At 43.5% G+C, this 18,995-nt stretch overlaps 1 protein-coding gene across 6 annotated transcripts in view; it reads right to left on the bottom strand.

Moving 5' to 3' along the window:
• THADA (THADA armadillo repeat containing) overlaps nucleotides 1–18,995 on the bottom strand; it is a 325,993-nt gene that overhangs the window by 78,300 nt on the left and 228,698 nt on the right. For all 6 annotated transcript variants that reach the window (XM_078444418.2, XM_078444419.2, XM_078444420.2 and 3 more), the window contains one exon: nucleotides 233–327. In XM_078444418.2, the coding sequence (XP_078300544.1) occupies nucleotides 233–327 (95 nt within the window). The remainder of the gene's footprint in view (nucleotides 1–232; nucleotides 328–18,995) is intronic.

The raw sequence follows: 18,995 nt of genomic DNA, 5'->3' as shown, positions 1-18,995 counted from the left end.
TCTTTCCTGAATGATCAAATTGAAAATAAATAGCAAACTTCCAACTAAACAAGGACAGGTTTCCTTGAGAAGCTTCTATGAGGTAGCCATATGACGCTATGCTTAATTTTGATGTGTGGTTAGTTTTACAAAAGTAGAAGCTGGGGGAGTGTGTGGTACAACCACTCGAAACCCCACCTGTATTTCAAAGATCCGTAATTGTTCCAAAATATGATGTAACTATGAATCATACCTGGCTGGTTGCCTTTTGTGGGTTTGTCAAGGCAGCGAGTCAACAGGAAGAGAATATCAATATATACAGCTCTGGTCACCAAACATGGATTTTGCCTAGAAAGGTAAAGAACAGCAGATAAATTGATATTTTCTCTCCCTGAGGCTTGGGTCACAGAAGAGAAAAAGGTATTTTGTAACAGGCATATCATGAGGCTTACGGAGTTACGGTGAATGCTAAAAAAGACAGATAATCACCAACGGTGAAGAGACGTCAGTAAGTCAAGTGAGGAAATGAAATCCTAGAGCATATGGTGGAGGTTGGGGATACACAAGTAAAGAACAGATAAAACTCTATGCTCTGGTTCCAAATAAAACAAACTGAAAACAAACAAAAACCAATATCCTATCCTAGTTATTTGAAAACAAGGAGATTGGCAGAGGGAATTATATTCTATTATTTTCCTCTTAAGTGGACAGATCTGGGGGAAAATCATTGGTTACGAGTATCACTGACTTAGCATTTTGGAGAAGGAGAACTGCAATCACATAGGACAAACCATACCTATGGACTTAAAATAACCGGCTGAAAAACAAACACACAGAAGGGCTAACAAACACTGCGACAGACATTCCTTTCCCAATAAATGGAATTTTTTCTTCTTTCAATATGTGGAGTTCACTTTACTCTTTGAATCACATGCTGGAAAAAAGTGGGCCTGGATTTAGGGGTCTGGATTAAAAAAAAAAAAAGGAAAAATGAAGACTTTCTTTTGAGAACAGTGCTGAAGGTCCCCTGGCTCTGAGCCTCAGTTCAGACTGACCATGAAAAGGGCCCCAACCTCCTTGGTGTACTAATAATTCAGCCTAAGTACTAAAAACAGTAGGGACAGGGGCGCCTGGGTGGCTCAGTTGGTTGAGCATCCGACTTCAGCTCAGGTCACGATCTTGTGGTCTATGAGTTCGAGCCCCGCGTTGGGCTCTGGGCTGATGGCTCAGAGCCTGGAGCCTACTTCCGATTCTGTGTCTCCCTCTCTCTCTGCCCCTCCCCTGTTGATGCTCTGTCTCTCTCTGTCTCAAAAATAAATAAATGTTAAAAAAAAAAAAAACAGTAGGGACAGATCTGGGTTTGAATCCTGGCTTTGCTGCTTACTCCTGTGACCTGAATCACATTCCTGACCTGTACAATGGGAACCCTAATCACCACAAAGTGAGTCACTGTGAGCTTCCGAGGTGGCACAGCGACCAGAACACTGCCTCGCAGCCTGGTCATGGCACATGCTCCATCGGCGCTTGTTCCCGCCTGGTTCTGCTCCCAACCTAAGATCATGGGATGGCACAGGGATGCTGCCAGTGAGATTCCATACACTTGGCCCCTAAACCCATCCGTGTCATTCCCTGCATTTTAACAGTTTTACCATTTCCCTACTCTGTCCCAAAATGCCCGTATTCTAGGCTGGCAGATGGAAAGCAAGTCAGATACTTATGATTTAAAACAAAACTATCTTGTGTCAAGGTCTCTCTGTTGCTGACCTGCCTCATTTCTGTCCTACTGACTTGCTTCCTCTATAGTAACTGCTCGCTCTGACTCTTACCCTACCATGACCCGTGGCTTATATGTATACCCTACATTTGGCCTAATTTCATACCTGCACCTAGCTACTTTTTTTAATGAGCTTTAAAAAATAGGTAACATGTGCACGTGGCATAAAAATAATTCAGCATAAAAGGGCATGTGGTGAAAATTAAGTTCTTTTCCAACCACTGCCCTCTACTCATATTTTGCTCCTTGGAGTCAACCACTATTACTAATTTTCAGTATGTCCTTGCAGGGACATTCTGTTCATTTATAAGCATCTATCTATAGTTACCCACTTGTTTATTTTTTACAGAAATAGTGGTTTACTATATGCTAAGTTCTAGGCATTACTTTTTTTCACTTCTATATTTTGGATATCATTCCATTAAAAACAGAGATTTGCCTCATTTTTTAAATGGTTGTAGACTGCTCCCTGTCAGAGGTACCAATCCCCTTTTGGAATAACGCAGATTGTTGAAGATACTTGGCTAAAAACAAGGAAGAATATATACGTACATCAATTTTGTAAATATAAATCAGTACTCAGGGGAGAAATTCCTAGAAGCTGAATAGATCAATCAAGGTATTTGCACATTTAAAATTTTGATGGATTTTGACAAGATGCTCTCCAAAAAAATTATACCAATTTACACTTTCACCAACAGCATGTAAGAATTCTAGTCTCCCACAACCTGACCAACACAGTGCACTATTAAACTTTTTGACTTTTGCCAGGGTGAAAAACAAGATCTCATCATTTGAAGTTGCAATTATTTTCTTATAAGTGAGATTGATCATAATTTCATATGCTTTTCAAAAAAGATACCTGAATTGCCTTTTCTATGCAATGTTTTCAACTCCCCTGTCCGTTATGTTGTGGGTCTTTTCCTTATTGGTTCATAGGAGCTCTTTGTATATTAAGGAAATCTACTTTTTGTCACATGTGTTACAAATGTTTTTGCAGTTTATCATTTGTCTTTTAACTTTATATTTTTTTTGCAATTTAATGTTCAATTCTATGCAGCCAAATATATTAGTATTTTTATTTATGCCTCCTGGGTTTTATACTTTTATATAAATTTTATATAAAATTTTTTAATTTTCCCACATTTTCTTATAGTACTTTACGGTTCCATTTTTTGTTGTCGTTGCTTAAAACTTTTATCTTTTTGGAATTTTTCTCCCTAATCCTCCCCCTATCTTTTTTGTTTCTATCTCATTTTCCCCAGTTCTCTTAATTCTAATTTCCTGTCTTTATTCTTCTACTTCCTGTGAAAGGCCCAGCTTATGAAAACTTCTTTGATGGTATAATTTGCAATTCTAGTGTTGCCACTGTTTAACAGGTAGGACTTCCCTCTGCCACAAAAAGGGGCACTGAAGAAAGAAAGTGAGAAGAGCCAATGCTGGGGTTAATGAATCATTAGATAGGTAGCACAGGGCTGAGTAAGTGGCCTGCAGGTAGCAGATGGAATCCCCTCAAAGCACTAGCTTTGAGCTAAGTCCTGGGAAGTGAGGTACATGAGATGATTTCTGACCTCAGAGAATTCTGTCCAGTTATGGAGGCAAAAATAACGGCAAACTTTGGGACAGGATGTAAGGAGTTAAGAGAAAGAACATCAAGGTGGACTGGAGAAATGAAAAAGGTTTATGAAGATGTAATTCCAACCGGGCTGTGAAAGATGGGAAGAATTTAACTAGACAAAGTTGACAGGGAAGGGCATTCTAAGAGGCGGCAACAGACGTGGGAAGGAATTAGTCTGGCTTGTCCACAGACCTGGGAAGATCAGGGTGGGAAGATTAGAGAATGTGCTGAAAAGTAGGAACAAGAATAAGGCAGGCTGGGCTTTCAGGACACAGGATACTTCATTCCAACTGAGTGCTTCTTAGTATAAAAATGCACTGCCTGTTCCCATATGGCCTTAGAGTCATAGCTTTTCATCCTGGATGTTTTCCTGTTGGTGGAGCCATACAGAACCATAAAGGGAAATTTCTGGAAAGCTGGTTTGATTTTCAACTCTGATGAGGAGCCTAGTTTCCATGATATTTTTAGCTAAGTTAATGTATTTTTTTAAAATTTCTAAATGAATAGAGGAAAGGTAGGCAGTCTTTAGGGCTCCATGCCTGGTTGAAGTGCTCTGTATCTTTTTTGGACCTGGCACCGGTTGTCGACCTTGCTGGACTCTTGGGACACTTCCGGGACCACTCTGCCCCCATAACAGAGAGGCTCTGGGCCAGGTCTGACACAGTCAATGAGACTGTGGGGGACTCCCTCAAATGCTGCTGCTTTGGATTCCAGGAAACAGAGGGTCGGGGCCACAAAGGAGTCCATCCTTGGCTTTTCCTCTGAGACAGAATCAGAGAAAAATTCTGGCTTAGAGTCCACTGTTCTTGGCTCTACCCTCAAGGATAGCCATGGCCACAGCCTCAGCCACAATCACAGCCACATAATATCCCTGTCTGGAGTTAGAGTTGGGCCTCACTCTGAACTGGCTTCTAGGTCAGGAAAATAATTGTGTTGTCTTTCTCTTTCTCTCACTATTACTTGGTATTTATTCGGACTTGGGAATGGTACACTGTGAGTTCAGGGTGAGCCAGAGGTTTGTTCTCGGTCTGTGAAGCCACTTTGATGATGGGAATAAAATCCCAGGGAACAGCAAGCCAGCTGGACAGGAAACCAACCCACAGGGTTTTGGTGGGCTTGGGGATTTTTTTCTACTCCCAAATGGAAAAATCCTGGCATGGGGTATGGTATAATAGAGATTTAGAGTGTTCAAAAAAAAAAAAAAATCAGAAATGGTCAGGGTCTAACAGATGGGCTGAAAGACGGCAGAACGGAGGCTGTGGAAGGAGCAGCAGGACCCGGGTACTAGGAGGACCAAGTTTACATATATAAAATCGAACAAAGGGCTTGTTAAGAATCTCACTTTCTTCTATTTTTTTAAACATTTGTTCCTTGACAAATAACCACCTGAGAACCTGATTAATCCGTTTCTGCCTTGGGAAATCTCTGCACTTCATTAAACCTCCTGCCCTCTCTCCTGGAAATTGGGGGGAGGCAGAACGCAGGGCGGAGAGAGTAGGGCTCCCCAGACACGTCCACAATGGCCCCAGTGTCTAGAGGACAGCAGGAGTTCCTGGGAAGTCTGAGATAAATTATTCACTTCTCCTGTCCCTTCCGGAATCCCGGTGGCTACAGAGGTTCTTAACTGAGGCCCATTCATTCGGAAAACATTAACTGAGAGGCTACTGAGAGCTCTCAGTAGTGCCAGGGTTTGGAAATATGAAGATAAAATGATTGAGTGACATAGTCACTGCCCTCAAGGAACTTAGAGTCCTGAATAGTGTTCTAAATTGTAGGTTATGACCCATTTTGTTGATTATGAAATCAACATTCATATGAGTGGTGACCAGCATAACAGAGAGAAAAGAAGGGAGGGGAAGGAGAAGAGGAAGGAGGGAAGGGAAACAGAGAGGATTTGGGGCAACAGAGGCAGGGAGAGGAGGAGGATAAGAGGGACAGAGAGGGAGGAAAAGAAGAAGGGAAGGAGGGAGGGAGGGAAAGGGAGGAGGAAAATATAATCAGAGTTCATCAAGGTGTACTATTTCCTTCACTTGTTTCCATAAAGTCCTTGCCTGGGATCAGTTTTTAATAAATTACCTTTGGTGTTAGAAGTCAATAATTTATGAAATGCAATTATTTTAAATAAAAACATTGATTGATTTGTTCTCCTTTTTTCCCTTCCAGGTAATAAACCACCCCACATTATACTGAATGGATTCAAAAGGGTTATGCTTGGTATCCAAAGTGATGGTGGATATGTTGAAAGCAAACATTCCTGAGACTAAATATGCTACAACTTGAATAAATTTCCTCTCTGTTGCATTTTTTTTTTAACAGACTGTTCATGTCTTATATAAATATTATCATAATCTCAAACTATGCAAGAATTCATGTGTGTATACATGTATACACACATAGACACAGCACACATACACATTAGGTCATATGTAAAATTATCTGTTTCAAGTGATTGTCAAAAAATCTTGAAAGCCACTAGTTTAATGAAAGCAACCAATCATATTAGAGTATGAGGGGTGGCCCAAAAGAAGGGTTTGACAGAGTAAAAATTAAGGATGGTTGAAGAGGGACCTGCCTAGTCCTCCTGGGTGAGTCAGGAAGTGACTTGGTAAAAAGCTGGAGAATGAGAAGTCTGGGATACAGAACATGGGCAGAGTGACCCCAGCAGAAGAAGCAGCATGTCCAAAGACACATGACATGTTTGGAGAATAATGAGAAATGCAAAGGAGACATGGGAGGGGAAGACAACAGGAAATCATAGAGGATGAGTGAAACACCCAATGGGAGAGCTTAGGAGTGACCTTTCAGAACTCAAAAGCCCCAAAGGGTTGAAGCTGCCAGTGGGACCCCACCAGCCCAATCCATGCTGGAAAGCTGAGATCCCCACTCACTAGTGTGAAGCTTTGGTGGGCCCCCTAGAAGGGACAGACAGTTCACTTTGGGCATACTACGCTCTCCCAGAAGCATTCACTGTCATCTTCAGAGGGCTGGAAATAGCTGTTATGGCTGTAGACTGCTAGTGTCTGTTAAGGTCTCTAAGTCAAATGACTGTATCTGGACTTCAACAGAGTCAGGGTCTGAGATCCCTCTAATATCCAGAACTATCTAATATCTAACTATCTAACTATCTAAGATCTTGCAGAGCTTATGGTATAAAAAAACAATCAGAGGGAATGTCATGGAGGAGGGGGTCTGGAGACACGGAAGGATTTGGCTCGGGAAGGGGAAGAAGGAATCCAGGCAGGAGAGCTCACTGGAGCAGATACGATGGTGAGAACATGCCTGCCACATGCAGGGACCAAATGAAGGCCAGAAAGTCAGACAGATGCAGGTGACAAGCATGATGGCTTAAAATGACTCTGGAGCTCGAGTCCTAGTAGGGGCTCATCACAACCCATTGCGGGCTCTAATGCTGGCCCCTATACAGCCTCACTCCTACTCAGACGGCTTCTGCTCTCAACCACAATGCGCAAAAAGCACTAGCAGCCTCTTACCATGGAGCCAGCCAGGGTGTTAATGAAGTAATATCCCAGGGACCACCATCAGGCCCAAAATAGGATGGAAAGAAGAAAACCAGAAAAAGTAGGTAGGGAGCAAGGGGAGAGAAGGCAGGTGAGAAGTGGGGGAAGGGGCAAGAGAAGAATAATGAGGGAGAGGAGGTGGTAGGAGAAGGAGAGGGGGAAAAGAGTCTAGAACATCCTCCCATATCCTGCTACAATCTCCCCAGTGACATATGTCCAGCCACACCATGTCCTTTATTGAAAGTTCACTTCAAAGCCTGTCCTCCAAGAAAACCTTCCCTAATTAACCATCAGAAAACAGTCTCCAAGGACAATCCGAATGGGCGACCTGACACAGTATTTTGCTGACCATCCTTTGGTCTCCCAGAGATCCCGCTGGCCATCTTTGCAAAACTAGGCAGTTCATGTCTCTGCATTGGTAGCTGCCCACAGACCAGAGTTGCCTCTCCTTACATTTGGATATAAAAGGAAGAGCTGTTATGGGTTAGGAGCCAGGAGGTACTTCTTTGATGCAGGCCACATTAAGTCATATAAATGTGGAAGTGTAAATTAAATAAAAAAGAACCCCTCTCTCCCTGCTGATTTCCATTTTTACCACAGCCCCCAGCCAAGCAACCATCACATGGCATTCTTGGAGGAACAATAGGGGATTTGTTTAAACCAAGATGCCAAATGGTCATGAATTGCAGAATGTATATTTTTAAACAAGTTATTTTCCCCCACTGTAACATCCAGAATTTAGATCTGTATGCAGGGCCAGCTGGCAGCAGCACGCAGGATCTGGCTGGCTACCCAGGGCTGCTCGTTTACCTTGCCCTCCCCTGAGGGGGTGTGACGGCTGAGCTGCATTTTTATGGTACACTCCAGCTTCCATCCAGCCTTCCTTGGTCGGAGCTTTGCAAGTGTTTATACTCACACCCACACATAGAGGCTGCCCTGTAGCCCTCCTACTTGAATTTTCCTTTTAAAGTGAAGCCATCTTCATGCCCTGCTCTGGTGGTTGACCAACTTATAGGGAATTGACTGAGTTGCCATGCCCAAAGCAAGAGACCAGGAGCTGTGAGCCCCAGCTTCCAGCATTGCGCTGCACAGCACATGGGGCTTCCCCTGGAAAAGCAGCTTTTGTTCCGGGGAATGGAATCTGTGAAAACAGGGCCCCAACCACTTTACCAGGGTTCTGGGTAGGCACTCCACAAGGCACAGGCAATCTGTCGAAGGCACCAGGGCACTGAGTAGGTCAGGGCCCAGGCCACAGCTGCCTCTGCTTCCCTGGCAAAACTGCTGCTCAAGAGGAAGCCTGCAATCTCAAGGCCAAGGCTTTGCCTTTTCCCTCCATTAAGGCTCACCTGCCTTTTCAGAGGACCCCCAGGGAGCCTCCCACACCCCCCCAGAGGCCCTCATATTTTTCCATCTTTCTATTAGGCATCTTTTTCTCATTAATGTACTAACACTCAAGTTATGTGCAGAGAATGAGGAAAAAGAGACCTTGTGTGGGGCTTGGGATTTGTTCAAAGCCTGGGGAAATCGTTTTAGAGGGTGTATGTTTTTTATTCCTTTTATGAGAGATGCATGTTTCCCCCCCTCTGTGACTTGTTTAAAAGTAAAGTTTAATATGCTGCCAGAGAAATTGCTGGTTAATAACTTAATAAGCTATGTGCTAGGAATTATGGGAAAAAAGTAGTATCCAAGAAAACTTTTATTGTACAGTTTGGGGCTTGGAGGATATATAGCTTCAGTTATTATATAAAATGTTAACAGAAGTCCCTTTTCTTTTCAAACCCTGCCTTCTCCCCAGGATTATTAAAAAGGATAAATAAGTAAGGTGAATAAAAACTTCGAGAAGCTGCATGAGAAGTCTGTATGTAGATCACAAGGTGAGAATTTCCAACAGCACAGTCAACAGAACTATGTTAACGTGCACTTGGCAAAGCACACACTTGGAAATGATCCCTGGTAATAATAGTAATGATGATAATCATAATATCAACTACCTTTTATTAAAAGTTTTGTCTTCAAAAAATACTTCTACTTTATAAGATTCTTAAGAGGGAAGAAAAAAATAGGCATTATTATTCCCATTTTTTACAGATCAACAAAGTAGCTCATATAGCTCAAGTGACCTGCCCAAGATTAGGGCAAAAACTAAGAATAGAATCAAGGTTTTTTAGACAAATTATATCTATGTGTCCCAAACACAATCAGATGAAAAGTGAGACACCATGCCAAACAAGGAGAGTATTTTGGTTTGCAGCCACAGGCTGTGGTGTTGTGCCCTGTATCCAGTCTGGTGAAAAGCCAGGCTCCAGGCACAGCCGTTCCTGTAAGGGCCAACAGAAAGGCCCATTTTCAACCTGGCTGATTATGTTGATAAAGACTTAATTATCTGACAATAGATGTTTCCTCTATTTGCTCAGCTCTTCTGTACGTTCATGCCCATTACTCACCACATCCTTCCTTGCCCTCATCGGTTTCCCACCATCATGTTACAGCTTCCCCCTTTACAGATAAAAATGGAGTCCCAAACAAAATGGCTAGCCCCACGTGGTTGGTTTAGAATTGAACAGGGACCAGAACCCAGACCTGCTAACCTCGAGTATACTCTGCCTCTACTCAACTTCACAAAGTGCATACGCAGGTTAGAGACTTTTCCGTTCCCCAAGTCCCTCTCAACGTGACCCTCCCTGTGGTCACCCAGAAACACAGAGGCTTTGGGTTCAGGCAGGGAGCCCTGGAATAAGTACCCCAAACTGCTTGGGAAAATGTTATTTCTAGGGGTGTGCGGGCCAATCCTATCACTAAGGAAGCCTGGGTATCATGCGCAGGGGATAGGAAGGATAGTGAGACTCTGAAGGGTTTCTCTTGAAGCTGCTCCTTTGGTCTATTCATGTACGACCAGTCCCCATGCCCCAAAAGCCCTCCTGGAGGCAGCTGAAGCCTGGCCACGCAGGACACAAGTGCCAGGGCTGAGTCAGCTCAGTATGAGGGCAGAGAACCAGGAGGCCAAGCAAGGCCTAAAGAAGCGTCCTGCCAGGTCAGTGTGTTGCCTGAAGACCTGCCTTCAGCTAAGGGTACTGTCTCCAAAGACTGCTGCTGAAAAATAGCAGTATGATCCGGGAGAATGAACTTACATACATATTAGAACTTAGTAACATGCTAGCATGATTTGTTGGCCGGCTCAAGGGGCAGTGGCAGTCAGCTAGCTGAAAGTAGATTTCTAAAGGAAGAGGGTCTTCGATAGCTAACTTTTGATGGCAAAAGGTCTAGAGCATGGGTCCCTGTCCAAGGAGGGCAGTTCCTGGAAAAGGGTGTCGGGCAGCCCAAGGGCACGGGGTTGCAGAATATGCTATGAGGATGATCAGGCCACAGTAGAAGAAGGAAATGGATCATGAGGCAGAAAACAAATTTGCTATTTATAGCCCAACATGGGCCACCTCCAGAGCCAGCCACATCTATCAAGTAGGAAGCTGGCTGGCTCATCCAAAGAAGGAAGTAGGAAGTAGGAAGTCAAGTAGGAAGAAGTCACCTGCCCTCTTGTGCCTAATTTCTCATCTACAAATACTGGTTTGGATTAGATTCCTATTTTGAAATAGGAAGTCAGGATGCTCCTCTTAGTCCCTTTTGGGGCCCCCAATGGGTGAGGGGCCATGCGGGTGGGCCTCCAGGCCCCCACCCCTGCTTGTACCACATATGTTCTCTCTACTATCTTCAACATTTTGAACTCCCACTTAAGCTTCTACTTAACGAAAGGATTCCACTGGACTAGATGATCTCTAAATTCCCTTCCTGCTATACATTCTGTGGCTTGATGGTCCTCTTGACAATGCTGAGAAGACAACAGCCATGCAGTCTACGAAGCACTCAGGAAGCATTTCTCTTCCCATTACCAGCTGCCAGGCAGGCAACAGGGGCTTCCAGGTGACAGAGAGCTGGTAGATGGCTACCAGGGAGCTTTTGCTAACCACCAGGAGGGGCTGGAAATTTTATTGATCACTGGGAGAGGCTGGAAAGATTTAACACACTCCTCAGTGTATCTCTTGTGCATGGAGACAGCAGCCTATTTACCAGTGTAAGCCTAAGCTCACTGACTTCCTCTTAACTCTTGGATCAAATCCAAATTCCTCTGGCTGACATTTAAGGCCTGCTACAACTGGTCTCTTATCAAATCTTGTACTGCTCTCCAAAACACACCAGGTCTTCTTCAGCTCTATCCCTCACTGGCACACAATATACCACACGTGTTCTCTACAGTGTGCCCTCACCCATGCCGTCCACAATCTGGACATGCTCTTTTCCTACCACCTTTAGTGTTTCCAAATCACACCAATGCTCCAGGACCCATCTCAAATACCTAACTCCCCTATAAAGCAAAGCCTCCCCTGACTGTCCACATTCTTTTCTGAATCCTTGTACTTATTATATGCACTATAGAATTAGAACTTTTTTATGCACGTCACTGTTGGTTGTTTCACATGGATAAGCTCTCTTTTCAACCAGACTGAACTATCACTAAACTCTGACAACAGAGACTCCATTATATATGCCTAAAGTAGTTCCCACAATGCTGAGCACTGTGCTAAGATTCCTTCCTTTGTACTTGGGCAATGAGACCTTCACAATTTATTTAGCAACACAGACTCTCTATCAGTCTAACCTCACTCAATTCTCCAATCGAAGAAAATTAACCTTATCTAACAATTAAATCTCAGCCAGCCTTTAAAGACTTTTCCCTCCCCCTAGAAGACTTCCTTGGCACCCCAACCCCACAAACTGGCTCCTGTCACACCCTCTGACCTCATTCCGGAATCCACCAGATTCTTATTTATTTACAGTTGATGAAATCCATACCTGTTTTATTTACGTGGTTTCTGAAATAGGGATGACATCGTTCATCTCTATGTTCCCCACTGTGCCTACTACATGGCTTTGTACTGTTTGTGAATCTGAATTGGCTGGAGTTCATTGGGAATGGTTCCATGTGTTGATTTATCCAAAAGATGGAACATGTTACATGCTACAGGGAAAAAAATAACCCACTATATTAGTGTTTTACATAACATTAGGAAAATGTGTTGAGGACACTTAAAGGCTGTACTCCTTTGCAAGCTGGGCAATGACAACATTGCCCAAATCTTCCAACAGCAATACGTCTATAAGCCAACAGCTACAGGTGGAGCAAGACAGATATTTCAGAGTCCTTTATCGAACTAAGTGCCATTTCCAGGTTAGGGTTGCAGATTTCTATATTTGAAAAGTAGAAAGCATCAGCAATTGGCAGCGGGATTCTTGATATGTCATTGCCTGGAAGACCTATTTTTATTTCTCACTGCAATATGAAGAAGCTTTGATCTTGGGCAACTTGCTCAAAGGCTCAGTTTAATATATTGATCTCTTGTGACTACTTTTACCTGACAAGTTTCCATAAGCTCAGACTGTCAACAAGAAATACCTCATATATTCTCAAGCTTCACTTCTTCTCAAACACCTTATTCCTTCAAAATGTGACCTATTTTTAAAAGGAATATAGAATGAGGAAAATGTTTTGTATCTCGTCCACTGGTCTGGGTTGAAACATGTTAACTCAATGGTTCTCTCTGTTTTTAAAAAATACAAACAGGATCTCATCCCGAGGTATCTTGCTTGACCTTAAACATTTCTGAGAAGTTTGAGAGAGAAGCAAACAAATCTCAACAAGCTTGGGTCTGAGATACACCAACTTCATCTCTCTCATCTTTCAAATACATGTGAGGCTCAAGTAGGTTGAGCGGGAGGGCTCAGAGTAGTCCTAATGGCAATCTCCGTCCCCTGTAAAATCTGGGGGTTGAAAGAAAAACAGTTTTAAAAAAGAAGGGGCGACAGGAGTATTGGGAATACATCTTTTTTGGAAAAAAAAAAAAAAAAAAGAGCAAAGAAGAAACAGACCGAAAAAGCAAAACCCAACCCCCCAGCAATGCCTGGAAACTTGCTATGTAACCAACCCATCCATCCCTGTTAGGACTTGCTTCCCTTAAAGTTTTGGCAGGGACCACAAATGATAGCCTTAAAATGCCACATGAGCATCAGAATATTTTAACAATCCTTCTTGACTGGATTCATTTCAGCAGCATGGGAGCGAAGCAGCAACCTGCAGCTGTGGCATAGGGCTGAGGCCTCTCTATTTCAAGCAGTTGCAAACGAAGGACCTCTTCCTTGGGGGGTGGGGGAGGTGGTCCAGGAGGCACGAGGGATTTGAGAAAGGCTAAGGAACAGTGGGAAAACCAAATCGGACCTAAACCCCTGTATTCCTGCCTAGGAAGTATACTCTCTTGTGTGAATAAATTTGGTGGCTAGAAAGTAAAGGCCATCTTCAGCTGTCAAGCAAAACAGAATCCCAAACCAGAACTTCTGCAGCTGGCCACAGACACCCCCTGGGGCAGAAGTGGGATTGCCTCACAAAAAAACCATCCTAGCTTCATCTTCTGTGAGCAGATTTTCCTTGCACATTTAAATCCAAGGCCATCAAAGAGCTCACCACTCTGCTTAGTTGGGCCCAATAACCAAGAAAGAAAATGGGGAGAACAGATGAGAGTGGACAAGGGGGTGGACAGGGAAGGAGATGTGGAAGTGGCTGGCAGTGAGCACTGGGGACAAGGAGGAGCACATGAGGAGCACACGCAGGAGTGAACAGGGGGTGTCAGGAGCACTGATGGGGAAGCCGTATGGGGAGGTGGAGGGATCATATAGCCAATACTTTTTGCAAAAAAGAACTAACTTGCCGTAGCAAATCATTAAGTCTAGCACGAAGAGTGGTCTTCAGCAAACATTAGTGCCCTCCACCATCTCTTCTCCCCATCAGGACTGTTTTACTCAAAACTGTATTGCCCAAGGTTGTTTTCCTAGTAACCTTGGGACCTCTTCTTGTCTTCCTGAGAGGCTGTTTTTCTCACCAGATTATCAGACTGTTATTTTCATAATGATAATGCTCCCTGCATGCCAACAAGCACTGGTCCTACCCTAGGCACTGAGGCCACTGGGATGGCTGCCCAGACAAGGGAGTGTGCATTCCTCATAGGAAGTGCTGGAGCCATGCAGCCCCTCCGGGAAGGTCATCCCAGGTGGACGGGGAAAGAATTCTGGGCTGACACCTTCAGTAGTCTTAGCCTTCTCCTGTGTCCTTGAGCTCCAGCTCTTAAGAATGAGGGTGTGAAGGTGGGAGTATTTCAAAGAGGCATGGATTGGATGACCACAGTGACCCTTGGCCCTCAAAATATGTACTGTGTTCCAGAACCAACAGCATCAGAATTGCAAGAGAGCTTGTCAGAAATGCAAGATCTCAGGCACCATCCCAGACCTACTGAATGAGAGTCTTCATTTTTAAGGAGATCCCCAGGTGATTCACGTGTACATTAAGGTCTGAGAAACACTGTTCTAGACAATATGTAAGGTGACACCATTTAAAGCCTGACATAAAGAAACCGAACAGCTATAGAGAATGGGGTCCAGTATAAAGAGCCTCACAAGGAAGAGGGACCTAATGTTAATTGTTATCAGATAGAATCTCACCCCTGCCCTGGTCAGCTGTGAGAAAACAAACAGATCTCCTAACCTCTCTGAGCTATATACTCTCCCATATGCATGGGGATGGGAGTGGACTGCAATGAACTTCATGATTCTTTCCAGTTGAGAGTTTTTAGGTCTAGGATTCTATTGAATAAGACTCTGTTCTGTTGACTACTCTACAGTGAAGTTTGGTTTGAATAGATAGTTGCAGTATTTAATACAGTCTGGCATACAGCAGGGCTCAATAAATATTTGTTGAAGAAAGTGATACAGGTATATAGCCTATTCTATTCAAGCCTTACCTCAAAAACCAAAAATGAGCCATAAGCTTCTAGGACAGTAGACCACACCAGAGCATCAGGTTTAAATGGCACTTCTGATGGCAACTGACATAACTTAATATATCTTTGCTGAGGCATCTTTCAAGTAATCTATCCCAGAAATTCACTCGTATATGAAAGTGCACAACGGTGTGGCCCCTCACACTGGCACATCTGTGGCACTAAAGAGGTAATTGACTGTATCTTCTGGGTAGCAGGCTACAGGAATGGTCGTTCCAACTTTCTTAAATGATCTGTGGCCTTAGAAGAAAACACAAGTGCCCTCTAACATAACTGCTACTTTGCTCGATGTTCATCCTTCATCTTCTTTCTCAAGGAGATGTGAGACACAATAGGGCACAAGAACACATCAGTAGCTCTCAATCTGACTGAATTTTACTATCTCCTGGAGAGTTTTAAAACTACCAGTTCTTGGGCCACACCCTCAACCAAAAAAAAATCAGAAATTTTGGAGGGGGAACCTGGCATCAGGTTTTAAAACCTCTCCAGATGATTCTAATATGCAGCCATCAGCATTAAGAACTACTGCCTAAAGTAAAAACTCACCATCAGCCAATCTGGGTACTTAATAAATGCCAATACCAAGAGTCACAAACTCCAGAAATCTTTCCATCTTGTAAAACTACAACTCTATACCCTTTAAATGCTGCTTCCTCATTCCCCCTCCCCCGCCCCTGGCAACCACCACTCTACTCTGTCTCCATGAATGTAACTACTCTAGGTATTTCATGTAAGTGGAATCAGAACCACATTTGTCTTTTTGTGACAGGCTTATTTCACTTGGCATTATATCCCCAAGGTTCATCCATGTTGTAGCACTTGTCAGGATTTCCTTCCTTTTTAAGGCTGAATAATATCATGTTGTCCATATATATCACATTGTTTACCCATTCATCCATCAACGGACACTTACATTACTTCCACCTTTTGGCTATTGTGAATAATGCAGCGGTGAACATGAATGTACAAATATCTCTTCAAGACCCTGTTTTCAATTCATTTGGGTGGAACTGCTAGATCATATGGTAATGCTATTTTTAATTTTTTGAGGAAACATCCTACTATTTTCCTTCTTGGCCATCATCAAGAGTTTTTAATAATAATAGCCAATACTTTCATGAAACTGTTAAGTGAAAAAAGTAAGCTCTAACTTATAGCTACAGCACAACCTCAACTCTGTTAAAAAAAAAAAAGGCACAGGAGAAAAGATGAAGTAAGTACATACATAAAACTGTGAACTAGAAATGGTGGTTTCCACCCAAATGTTGGTAAAAGCAGACTTAAATTCTCTTCGCTTTCAAATTTCGCACTTGCCTACTTTTCTAGGATAAGCATACACTACACTGACAACCAAGAAAAAAAAAAGGTGAAAAAAATTTAGTGGGGCACATTTTTCTTCCTGGTCATCCCATCATCCATTGTACTTATTTAGTCTGATGGTTCATTCAGTTCACCACATTTATCTAAACACACACACACACACACACGCACACACACACACACACGCATGCGGGCACAGACACACACACACACACACACACACACACACACACACACACACACTTCTTCCTTTTATAACCAAATTGATTTCCGAAAAATTTTAAGCCCCAAATAATAATTCCAATTCTTAATCAAAAGAGTAAGTCTTTTCACCTCTTAGTCCTATTTGACAGGGCTTTCGAAAAGTCCTTCCTATTTAGGTGGGGCCTACAATCCAGTTGGGGCAGCAGGGCTAGAATCTGTCATTTGCAAGGGTGGCAGACGGGGCCACACGGGGAGGGGGGGCTTGGGGAGGGGCAGTGGCGGCAGGAGACTGCTGATAGCCCTCGCAGAGCACCTGCAGCCAGCCTCTCCAGGCCTGCCACGGACCCCATTGCACACCCCACTTCTGGCCTGGGTCGGCTTCATTTTCCTTCAGTAGCCGGTAAACTGCCTTCTCGCCATGAGAGAGACACTGACCTGGACTGAGGAGGGAGGGATGGAGGAAAAAGGGGAAGGAAGGAACTTGAAGGATTAATGAGCTGATTTCCATAAAGGCTTTGACATCTTGGAATGAAAAGCGGCCTGTAAGAGCAGAAGCCCAGGCCTCTCCTCAGGCCATGTTGCCAGCTGGCCGTTCATCACCAAAAATTCCCCAACAACTCCATGGCTATTGCTTAACCACCTCATATAAATCCCAATTAATCTTGCAAAGTCAAAACATAAATATATGACAAAAGTCTTTATTTTATGTGCTCTCAGTTTCAGGGTCAAAATTTTAAAAACCGAATTGGTTGGTTATCCAATGGCTCCAAAGAATTTTTTTTTTTTAAAAAAAACCTTCTTCGGGAATAAAAGGACAAATAAATGACACCCTCACTAATGTTTATGTACTTATTGGACTGAATGAACTCAAGTCAATAATCAAATAAATTGTAGAATAAAAAATTTAAACTTTCTTTTTTTCAATAACATTAATGTTTCATAGCTTATACTCAAAAGATACAGAAAATCCTGAGTAGGCACAAAGGAACATTTATTCTTCTTTCATATGTAAATTGCTAGAGACATAAAGAGTCTCTTCAGCATTAGAACTGAAGGTTACCATCCCATTAGAACTGGGAATACTCCACATTGCCACGTCTTTCAGGGGAAAGGCAGGTGATAACGTGAACACAGGGGTTGGCTTCAAGAATGGCCCATTAGGACCCAGAATGGGCTCACGTGAGCATGGAGGTATTAGACACACAGCTTCCCACAGCAACACTCTCAAAGGACCTCAGGGACAAGGCAGGTGTGTCTCACGGGGCAGGCTGAAGCTTCATCACTAACATTCAATTCTACACTTTTCTATTTGGGGACCTCAAGGTTATCATGTCAATGGGGTGGATAATACAGAAAAACTGATACACAGCTCTGGAATGAATTGTGCTCTGGCAGTGTGCTTTCCTCCCAAATTTTATTTCAGGCTCTGAACACATCCTGATTAATACGGTAAAAGTGTGTTGGGAGCAAGAGGAAGCCTGGTGTTAGGAACCACCTACAGACCACCCACAAAGTATAAAGTTCACACTTGGATAATAAAGAGTTGACTGTACTGGAAACATAAAAGCGGCTTTCCTAGACCCTCAGCAAGGAAGGTGGAAACGCAGTGAACTGCGGTGATTCATGCTTTTGTTTTTTAGGGCTGGAATGTCATGGAGAAAAATCAGAGAAAGTGCATGTGTGGGGGGGGGGGGTTGGGGGGGGGGAGTGATGATGCTGAAAAACCTAAATAGAAAACTGCAATAGGGACCAGAGGGAAAGTTAAAGAGGCCACAGTGTCCTCTCCAGATGAAGAGGAGGCTGAAGGCAGCTTGGTCACCCATCTTTAGGCACTGACTGCACAGCACGAAGGTCCATTCAAATGCTGGCCTGTTACACCATCTGCTCCTTCCCACCCAACAAGAAGGAATGGGCTCAGGAAGCCAGCAGATGATGATTTTTTATGACAGCCATGAAAGGGTAGCAGGCTAAGGGGGCAGAAACTCTTTTATAGCACTTGAAGAATAGGAGATTCAGGTTCTCTCTTGGGGCGTTCCTGGATGGAAACAGAGATTTCCATAGGATGGTTCCTGGAGAGCCCTGACTTCTGGATCCCCAGAAACAACAGCTAGGAGGACCTGGCCTGCTAACTGATAAATAGATGAGAGCACAAATGTGATTATAATTCCCTATTCTCCCAAAAAAGGCAGCTTAGGGGAGTTACCTAAAAGCCACATGAAAAGCAAACGATACTAGGCTCAGAGGCAGTTTATGGTCAATCAACTCGCTCTCACTACATAAAAGAGAGAAAACAAAAACTGGTCTAAAAATAAGAGGTAACCATCACTTTACTGGCATTTCAGACATGAGAGAATTTCCCCATCAATATCCCCATCCAAAGCTATAGGTATTTAGACAGACATGGAGACTCACACATCTACACACTGAGAAATTCTTCAGGGGCTCCCTTTTGCCTAAAGGTTTCCTTTAGGAGCTTTCGCCGAGTGGCCTCCACGTATTTCCGCAGTCTCGTGTACCTTCTACTAGGTTCCAGAAGAGCTACCTTTATAGTTCTCCATCGTCGCCTTGCCATTTCACACAGTCATGTTCTTGACTCTGATATTACTCGAGCCCAGAATGCCCTCCCTGCCCCGGCCACTTGGTAAAATTCTACTCATCTGTTGAAGGCCCTTCCCCGTCCCTCCTCTGGGCTACTCCTGTGCTTA

Source organism: Panthera onca, chromosome A3, assembly GCF_046562875.1.
Source record: "Panthera onca isolate mPanOnc1 chromosome A3, mPanOnc1 haplotype 2, whole genome shotgun sequence".
NCBI lineage: Eukaryota > Metazoa > Chordata > Mammalia > Carnivora > Felidae > Panthera > Panthera onca.
The sequence above is the reverse complement of the archived record's forward strand: the minus strand, read 5'-3'. Positions and strand labels throughout refer to the sequence as shown.